This window comes from Borostomias antarcticus, assembly GCF_949987555.1.
Source record: "Borostomias antarcticus genome assembly, chromosome: 8".
Lineage (NCBI taxonomy): Eukaryota > Metazoa > Chordata > Actinopteri > Stomiiformes > Stomiidae > Borostomias > Borostomias antarcticus.
In genome coordinates this window covers 3,831,905-3,841,904 of record NC_140241.1, presented here as the reverse complement: position 1 = coordinate 3,841,904, position 10,000 = coordinate 3,831,905, and the positions used below count along the sequence as shown (strand labels likewise).

At 46.5% G+C, this 10,000-nt stretch overlaps 1 protein-coding gene across 1 annotated transcript in view; it reads left to right on the top strand.

Annotated features, from left to right (window-relative positions):
* bbs9 (Bardet-Biedl syndrome 9) overlaps positions 1 to 10,000 on the top strand; it is a 160,398-nt gene that overhangs the window by 73,490 nt on the left and 76,908 nt on the right. The window contains exon 20 of the mRNA XM_084442108.1: positions 2,013 to 2,195. Coding sequence (XP_084298234.1) covers positions 2,013 to 2,195 — 183 coding nt within the window. The remainder of the gene's footprint in view (positions 1 to 2,012; positions 2,196 to 10,000) is intronic.

Here is a 10,000-nt window from a genome sequence, read left to right as displayed (position 1 = left end):
AGAGTTTTTTTTTTTTTTTTTTTTCGGTCGAATGTCGGGGTTAGGGGGTTTCTGGACGTTTGTTTAACGTTGCCGTGAGTGACACGGTTGCCAGGGGAGATCGGGGTGGAGGTGGAGTGGGCCGAGAGGCTTCTCACGGGGGGGGTTTGCGAGTCGGAAAAGAGGAAGTGTGTTTGGGGTTCAGCGCCGGGGGTTTCACCTGTGTGTGTGTGTGTGTGTGTGTGTGTGTGTGTGTGTGTGTGTGTGTGTAGAGTTTACTGTTACATACTGGCCTCTTCCAAGTTCTGTCCATGTTAGGGTGAGTGTCCACATACGTAGTGTTTTTTTTCCGAGCACCAGCGGTTGCTCATGATGAGGAGAGAGCGTTGGAGACCGCCTAGAGACAAACCGCTGGACCCAGTGATGTTTTTGGGGGCGGTCGATCTAAGTGCTTCAAATTGAAAATCTCTGAACTTTTCTGAAAGGCGGTGGTCTCGTCACTGCCGCTTCTCTCAGGCAACCAATCAGATATTAGATAGGGCGGGACTCGTTCGGCTAATGCCAGCCGCGTCAAACTCGGCTGCTCATAAACGGCAACAATGATGCGCCATGAGCAGTTGTTGTGCTCGATTTAACTTTCTAAATTGTGTCAGGTCAGTGACCTTAGGATACCGATAATTACCGATAATTACAGTAGAAACAACAAATGTCAGAAATACTCTCTCGCATCAGAGATATTTTTGTTCACGCTTGCAGTGCATTGTGGGAGCAACGTTGACGAAGCGCTTATGTGGACACGCCCCCAACGTCTGTTCATGGACGCCAGTTCAGATAGTTCAGTTCAGTTATATTTTGAAAAACTACAGCTACTCAGAGTTATCTTACTGTCAAGATCTGGACGTGGACTCCGACATCCACACCTCCATTACTCCGTCTGTTTTCTCTGTCCTCTTCTTCACCCTCCTCTCATCTCGTCTTCCCCTGCTCTGACGTGCCCTCTCTTGTTCTGTACATCTTCATCCATCTTCCTCTGTCATCACTAAACACTAATCTGTCTTTCATCCTTCCCAGAATGCACTGATTGTCCTCCGGTCCAGCTCTCAGACCACACCTTCCCCTTAACGGCCTAACCTTAAGTCTGAATCCCAATTCACCCCTTGGCCCTACCCCCTCACCCCTAACACTTCATTTTGCGCGTTCACGTTTGGGGGGAGGGTCGTCCTAGTCCTCGAGGGGGTCGTGTGTAGGGGTAAGGGCGAGGGTTACAGAGCTTTTGAAAGTGAGATTTTACAGACCCACACTTCACATCAAGGGTTATGAGCAAGAAACAGAACAGCGCCACACGTTTCCGAAATACTACTGTTGTTGTGTCTGGGAATATAATTTTTACATTTTTTTAGGCGGTGATGTACTTGCTCAATTAAAGGCCCAAACCTACCCCTACCCCTAACGGCCCTACCCTACCTCGAACCCTACCAGCCAACCCTACCCCTACCGGCCTAACCCTAACCCTACCCCTAACCGCCATCCCTACCGCTACCAGCCAACCCTACCCCTACCGGCCTAACCCTAACCCTACCCCTAACCGCCATCCCTACCCCTACTGGCCTAACCCACCCCTAACGGCCAACCCTACCCCTACCGGCCTAACCCTAACCCTACCCCTAACCACCATCCCTAGCCCTACTGGCCTAACCCTACCCCTAACCGCCATCCCTACCTCTACTGGCCTAACCCTAACCCTAACCACCATCCCTACCTCTACTGGCCTAACCCTACCCCTAACGGCCAACCCTACCCCTACCCCTTAAGGCCTAGCCCTACTCCTACCCCTTAAGGCCTAGCCCTACTCCTACCCCTTAAGGCCTAGTCCTACTCCTACCCCTTAAGGCCTAGCCCTACTCCTACCGGTTCAGGCTTCCTTCTTTTCAGTGATTATTATTATTATTGATATTATTATGTTTGATATCATGATCATTATTATCCGTTAGAGGATTTTCTCTGACACACAGATGTGCTGTCTGTCCCCACAGGTGATGTCGCTGGCGGAGGCGGCGGAGGAGTCGCGGGCGTGTCTGGACCAGGCCTTCTCCCGGCTGCGCAGCGCCACCCACCTGGTCATCCTGCTCACGGCGCTGTGGCAGGGCCTCAGCGTCCAGCAGACCGCCATCCTGGAGGCCACCCTGCTGCCCCTGCTGCACGACACGCCGCAGCTGGTGAGATACGCTCTCGCTCTCTCTCTCTCTCACACACACACACACACACACACTAGGGCTGGGTATCGATTCGAATTTCAAGAATCGATTCGATTCCGATTCACAAGGTTCAGAATCGATTATCACGATTCAATTTGATTCGATTCAATATTGAATCGGTTAGTGTTACAAATTATTTTTTTTTTTTTTTTCTGTAACCTTAATTACATGACTGCCAAGTTATGCAACACATCAATACCAGGGCTGGGTATCGATACTGATTTCCAAAAATGAATGAATGAATGAATCATTGAATGAACTATTCATACCTTCATTTATTCATTCATTTATTAAATAAAAGATCGATTTTGGGATTCATGAATCGCTTCTGAATCATTTGATTCAGAATCGATTCAGAATCGATTAATTGATTTTTTTTAACCCAGCCCTAACACACACGTCCACGTAAGCCGTGTTAAGGGCTTTTCCCGGGGCGGGGTTCGAACCCATGCTCTCCCGCTGGTGAGACGGACGCCAGTCCAGACGGTCGCGCCTATAGGGACGTCCCACTTGGAGGGGCTGTTGCTAACAGCGTTAGCGCTACTTTGAGGAGTGAGTTTAACCAGCTACTCGCTACCACTACCTCTTCTCCACTCTCACATTCACACTCTCACAAACACACACACACACACACTATCACATACAATCTCTCTCACGCATACTGTACGCACGCACACACACACACACACACACACACACTATCACATACAATCTCACGCATACGCACACACACGCACACACTATCACATACAATCTCTCTCACACACACACACACGCATGCACACACACACTGACAAACACATTACCTTTCTCCGTCTCCAGGCTGGCTGACCTGGCAGAGTAAACACAGCCCCCAGCTTGTCTAAAGCTCCTAAGTGGCTCTGCTCCCTGCAGAACACACACACTCTCCCAGGTGCCACTCAACACTCCCCTGACAGCGCCACAGATGGGTGTGTGTGTGTGTGTGTGTGAGAGAGAGAGAGAGAGTGGGACCTGGATGTCTCTATTCAGTCTGAAATCCACGACTTCTTTCCTCTGACTATGACTGTGTGTAATTCTTACAATATCACCTCTGTGTGTGTTTGTGTGTGTGTGTGTGTGTGTGTGTGTGTGTGTGTTTGGCACAGGGGAGATGTCTTGTTAGTAATTCTGAATGTCATATAAACAGCTGTGTTGAGAGAGACCGTCCACAAGCCCCCCCGACATGATGACAGATTTCTGCCCCCAATTCACTGTGTGTGTGTGTGTGTGTGTGTGTGTGTGTGTGTGTGTGTGTGTGTGTGTGTGTGTGTGTGTGTGTGTGTACACGTGTGTGTGTGCGTGCATGCATGTGTTTCAGTAGTTCCATAGTCACTCTGTCTATGGATCCCTCCAGTGTGATGATCAAACACATGACCATGACATCATCACTCAGCCTGCTGCTCTTTCCACTAACTCTGCCCCCCCCCCCACACACACACACACCCCTTACTCCTCCGCCAGGGGTACGGGACAGGTGGCACACACACACACACACACATCCAATGAGGTGTCCAGGAATAGTCTTCACCTGAGTGGGCTGAGGAGCCCTCAGAGAGCGACACAGTGAGATCGGGGAATGTTGGTGTGTTTGGGTGTGTAGTGTTGGTGTGTTTGGGTGTGTAGTGTTGGTGTGTTTGGGTGTGTAGTATTGGTGTGTTTGGGTGTGTAGTGTTGGTGTGTTTGGGTGTGTAGTGTAGGTGTGTTTGGGTGTGTAGTGTTGGTGTGTTTGTGTGTGTAGTGTTGGTGTGTTTGGGTGTGTAGTGTTGGTGTGTTTGGGTGTGTAGTGTTGGTGTTTTTGGGTGTGTAGTGTTGGTGTGTTTGGGTGTGTAGTGTTGGTGTGTTTGGGTGTGTAGTGTTGGTGTGTAGTGTTGGTGTGTTTGGGTGTGTAGTGTTGGTGTGTTTGGGTGTGTAGTGTTGGTGTGTTTGGGTGTGTAGTGTTGGTGTGTCTGGGTGTGTAGTGTTGGTGATTAGTGTTGGTGTGTAGTGTAGGTGTGTTTGGGTGTGTAGTGTTGGTGTGTTTGTGTGTGTAGTGTTGGTGTGTATTGTTGGTGTGTTTGGGTGTGTAGTGTTGGTGTGTTTGGGTGTGTAGTGTTGGTGTGTGTAGTGTTGGTGTGTTTGGGTGTGTAGTGTTGGTGTGTTTGGGTGTGTAGTGTTGGTGTGTTTGGGTGTGTAGTGTTGGTGTGTAGTGTTGGTGTGTTTGGGTGTGTAGTGTTGGTGTGTAGTGTTGGTGTGTTTGGGTGTGTAGTGTTGGTGTGTTTGGGTGTGTAGTGTTGGTGTGTTTGGGTGTGTAGTGTTGGTGTGTTTGGGTGTGTAGTGTTGGTGTGTTTGGGTGTGTAGTGTTGGTGTGTTTGGGTGTGTAGTGTTTGGGTGTGTAGTGTTGGTGTATTTGGGTGTGTAGTGTTGGTGTGTTTGGGTGTGTAGTGTTGGTGTGTTTGGGTGTGTAGTGTTGGTGTGTTTGGGTGTGTAGTGTTTGGGTGTGTAGTGTTGGTGTGTTTGGGTGTGTAGTGTTGGTGTGTTTGGGTGTGTAGTGTTGGTGTGTAGTGTTGGTGTGTTTGTGTGTGTAGTGTTGGTGTGTTTGTGTGTGTAGTGTTGGTGTGTTTGGGTGTGTAGTGTTGGTGTGTAGTGTTGGTGTGTTTGCGTGTGTAGTGTTGGTGTGTTTGGGTGTGTAGAGTTGGTGTGTTTGGGTGTGTAGTGTTGGTGTGTTTGGGTGTGTAGTGTTGGTGTGTAGTGTTGGTGTGTTTGGGTGTGTAGTGTTGGTGTGTTTGGGTGTGTAGTGTTGGTGTGTTTGGGTGTGTAGTGTTGGTGTGTTTGGGTGTGTAGTGTTGGTGTGTTTGGGTGTGTAGTGTTGGTGTGTTTGGGTGTGTAGTGTTGGTGTGTTTGGGTGTGTAGTGTTGGTGTGTAGTGTTGGTGTGTTTGGGTGTGAAGTGTTGGTGTGTTTGGGTGTGTAGTGTTGGTGTGTTTGGGTGTGTAGGGTTGGTGTGTTTGGGTGTGTAGTGTTGGTGTGTTTGGGTGTGTAGTGTTGCTGTGTTTGGGTGTGTAGTGTTGGTGTGTAGTGTTGGTGTGTTTGGGTGTGTAGTGTTGGTGTGTCTGGGTGTGTAGTGTTGCTGTGTTTGGGTGTGTAGTGTTGGTGTGTTTGGGTGTGTAGTGTTGGTGTGTTTGGGTGTGTAGTGTTGCTGTGTTTGGGTGTGTAGTGTTGGTGTGTAGTGTTGGTGTGTTTGTGTGTGTAGTGTTGGTGTGTTTGGGTGTGTAGTGTTGGTGTGTTTGGGTGTGTAGTGTTGGTGTGTTTGTGTGTAGTGTTGGTGTGTAGTGTTGGTGTGTTTGGGTGTGTAGTGTTGGTGTGTTTGGGTGTGTAGTGTTGCTGTGTTTGGGTGTGTAGTGTTGCTGTGTTTGGGTGTGTAGTGTTGGTGTGTAGTGTTGGTGTGTTTGGGTGTGTAGTGTTGGTGTGTTTGGGTGTGTAGTGTTTGTGTGTGTAGTGTTGGTGTGTTTGGGTGTGTAGTGTTGGTGTGTTTGGGTGTGTAGTGTTGGTGTGTTTGTGTGTGTAGTGTTGGTGTGTTTGTGTGTGTAGTGTTGGTGTGTTTGGGTGTGTAGTGTTGGTGTGTTTGGGTGTGTAGTGTTGGTGTGTTTGGGTGTGTAGTGTTGGTGTGTAGTGTTGGTGTGTTTGGGTGTGTAGTGTTGGTGTGTTTGTGTGTGTAGTGTTGGTGTGTTTGTGTGTGTAGTGTTGGTGTGTTTGGGTGTGTAGTGTTGGTGTGTTTGGGTGTGTAGTGTTGGGGTGTTTGGGTGTGTAGTGTTGGTGTGTAGTGTTGGTGTGTTTGTGTGTGTAGTGTTGGTGTGTTTGTGTGTGTAGTGTTGGTGTGTTTGGGTGTGTAGTGTTGGTGTGTAGTGTTGGTGTGTTTGTGTGTGTAGTGTTGGTGTGTTTGTGTGTGTAGTGTTTGTGTGTGTAGTGTTGGTGTGTTTGGGTGTGTAGTGTTGGGGTGTTTGGGTGTGTAGTGTTGGTGTGTTTGTGTGTGTAGTGTTGGTGTGTTTGTGTGTGTAGTGTTGGTGTGTTTGGGTGTGTAGTGTTGGTGTGTTTGGGTGTGTAGTGTTGGTGTGTTTGGGTGTGTAGTGTTGGTGTGTAGTGTTGGTGTGTTTGGGTGTGTAGTGTTGGTGTGTTTGTGTGTGTAGTGTTGGTGTGTTTGTGTGTGTAGTGTTGGTGTGTTTGGGTGTGTAGTGTTGGTGTGTTTGGGTGTGTAGTGTTGGGGTGTTTGGGTGTGTAGTGTTGGTGTGTAGTGTTGGTGTGTTTGTGTGTGTAGTGTTGGTGTGTTTGTGTGTGTAGTGTTGGTGTGTTTGGGTGTGTAGTGTTGGTGTGTAGTGTTGGTGTGTTTGTGTGTGTAGTGTTGGTGTGTTTGGGTGTGTAGTGTTTGTGTGTGTAGTGTTGGTGTGTTTGGGTGTGTAGTGTTGGGGTGTTTGGGTGTGTAGTGTTGGTGTGTAGTGTTGGTGTGTTTGTGTGTGTAGTGTTGGTGTGTTTGTGTGTGTAGTGTTGGTGTGTTTGGGTGTGTAGTGTTGGTGTGTTTGTGTGTGTAGTGTTGGTGTGTTTGGGTGTGTAGTGTTGGTGTGTTGGGGTGTGTAGTGTTGGTGTGTTTGGGTGTGTAGTGATGGTGTGTTTGTTTGTGTAGTGTTGGTGTGTTTGGGTGTGTAGTGTTGGAGTGTTTGTGTGTGTAGTGTTGGTGTGTTTGGGTGTGTAGTGTTGGTGTGTTTGTGTGTGTAGTGTTGGTGTGTTTGGGTGTGTTTGTTGTTGATGTTGATCTTGTGAGTGGTATTAAGTTAATGAGATGTAATTACGGTCATGCCTGCGGTATCACAGCAGACATGCAGGAAGGTTATTTTAGGAACAAACGCTCGTACTGTACAGGACTGATACAGGAGTGTTTCCCCTTTGATTTTTTGAAGGGGGCTGGCGGCCCCCCGGAAGGTACTAGTGTTGTAGCGGGGAGGGCGTGTCACGGATACCCTACATGGTTTTGACCGTGTCATCACAGACGCGCGCAGCATTTGTTAGTATCGGTGCGTTTCTCTACACTAAGCTGCAATGAAACGAGCTGCATAACTTGGGTAGATAAATATGCACAATATGTATTTACATATGTATTTCAATGTTACATATTTAAATATTAGTAATATTTATTTACTAAACATAAAAACATATTACTAGAAAACAAATACATTGACTACAGAAAATGTGTGTGAATGCTGAACAGCTGAAAAGAAAAAAAGCATTGCTGAAAATGCGTAGCCTAAATATGAAAAATGTGAACTAACGCCATTTAGTCCACAACACAGTCTAGCTAATATTCGCCTACATAGTTACTAAAATCAGCCTAAACAGTGGTTATATTACTTATGTAGCTAGCTACAGCAACAGAAAATATTTTCATTATCATTTCATTATCAGTCAAAAAATATCTGCTAGCTGATGATGCTAATTTTCACTATGTTAAACTCCATTGACTTTTGCTAAAAATGTTAGCGATCTAAAAGTCCGTTATTTTGGGCTTTTTGGGTCTTTCAGGAGGGGCGGGCCTCCAAACAATGGTAGGGGAACCTGATGATACAGGACTGATACGTAAGGACTGGTACAGGACTGGTACAGGACAAAGTGTTTGTGTTTGTGTGTGTGTGTGTGTGTGTGTGTGTGTGTGTGTGTGTGTGTGTGTGTGTGTGTGTGTGTGTGTGTGTGTGTGTGTGTGTGTGTGTGTGTGTGTGTGTGTGCGTGCGGCTCAGGTGAGGTCATCCCGGGTGAGGGAGCTTCCCTCTGCTCAGCCCAGCTCCCTTCAATGGAATTCCACGGGGATTAGTCCTTGGAATGCTGTGGGGTCGGGATGGGGAGACTGTGGAGAATTGTGGGAGTGGTAACATGGATTAGAAGAAGGAGAATGGAATTAAACTGGAAGAGCAATAACGGAAAGGCACCAAGAAGCTGTTGATAACAACAAACTACTCTCGCCATACCAGACTTCTGGAGATCAGCGCCTCCGAAACTCTGGAACATCGCCATTGAAAATGGTTGCTAGAACACTGCCGAAAACCGATGCTACCAACCAGAGCCACTGTCAACATTTCCAATAGGGTGAAGGACCCACCATACTGGAAATAATGTCCTCAAATAAACTGGACTTAAGAATCAAAACAAAACATTCACCACACATTAGCATTATGAAGGACCGCCCTCAAATTGTTTCCACCCACTTTTAGTAACGAAATCCGGACAAATGTCTTCACTCTCTAGTTGAGCGCAGCGTTTACACTGGAGACTGACTTATAAGTCTAGCAGCCAGCTAACCTGTGAGCGTGTCTCCTGGCTGAGGTGGTACAACAGGGACATAGGTAGAAGAACAGGGATATGGAGAAGTGGAGGGGCTCACCTATTATTTCCTTCAGATTTCTCACTCATTCTTTACTGTTTGTTCATTAATTTATTCATTGAACTTAAATTAGCACCCATTCATTTGTCTCACCCATTAGTCGTAGGAATGAAAACCACATTCATTCTATTGACCTTTCGGTTTTAAGCCTGGAACCAAGCCAATCAGCTCCAAGATGAATCATGGCCATGAAACATTTGATTCTGAGCCAAAGAAAATTGGGAAAACTGAAAAAAGGCAAAGTTGCAAGACTGTGTACATCATTATTTTAAGAGTGAAGGAACTACTAATCCCATAAAGCATTGCAAATTATATATTAAATACATTTCCAACCATGTCTAATTCTATCTAAAATAACGACATTTTGTGAGCATTTTGTTGTTGCTAGCTAGTTAGCTAACCTGTCACTGAACATATAATATCAAATATTGGATGTTTCTCATTAATTTAATGAAAATAATCCCAAAGGGAAATCTTGGTTGCTCTTTGTAGACAATCGTAGTGTTCAACTCACTAGGTTGCAAAATGGATGACAGTGACACTCAGTTTGCAGGATGCAGTAAACATTTCCATGGTAACAGCGAGCTCCACCAATCAGAGACATCGCTGTTAAACTTCAGGATTGTGGGTAGTGTAGTACTTGTCCATGACATCGCAAACGAAACATGTTTTTCTTAAAACAAGGTTGATATCATACAGACTTCTATTATACAGACTTTTCATATCATGATTAATCTCGTAGTTGGTTGGCTTTGTTCCAGACTTAAAACCCTTTATTTACTTATTTTCTGAAGCGTTACTGGAATGAATAAAGACAAAATTCACTTCCTGAACTTAACTGTTCCACTCTATTGAACAGAAATGAGGAGTATTAGCTTCTGGTCTCCATCTGTGGTCTGTCAGCAGGACAGGCTCTGGGATGCTAGTCTGTATCCGTCACACCAGAGGATTAGAGGGAACCACTTAAGACTATTGAGATGCATCCACTGACCCTGTCCTTCCTCCCCTGACCCGTCCCGTCTCAGTCCAGATATGACAGAGAGATATCAGTTCCAGTCTGTCTCCATGCCCCAGTAGAGACAGCAGCCAGGAGGAAGAGGAGGGTACTACTGTGACTCCTCGCGCCAGTAGAGAATGACAGGACACAGGAGGACGGAGGGAGGGAGGGAGAAAAAGGAGGATGGGAGAGAGGAGGAGTAGTGTCATGTTATTGAGGAAAGGAGGAGGTGTGTCATGTTATTGAAGAAAGGAGGAGTAGTGTCATGTTATTGAAGAAAGGAGGAGTAGTGTCATGTTATTGAAGAGAGGAGGAGTAGTGTCATGTTATTGAAGAGAGGACTTGTGTCA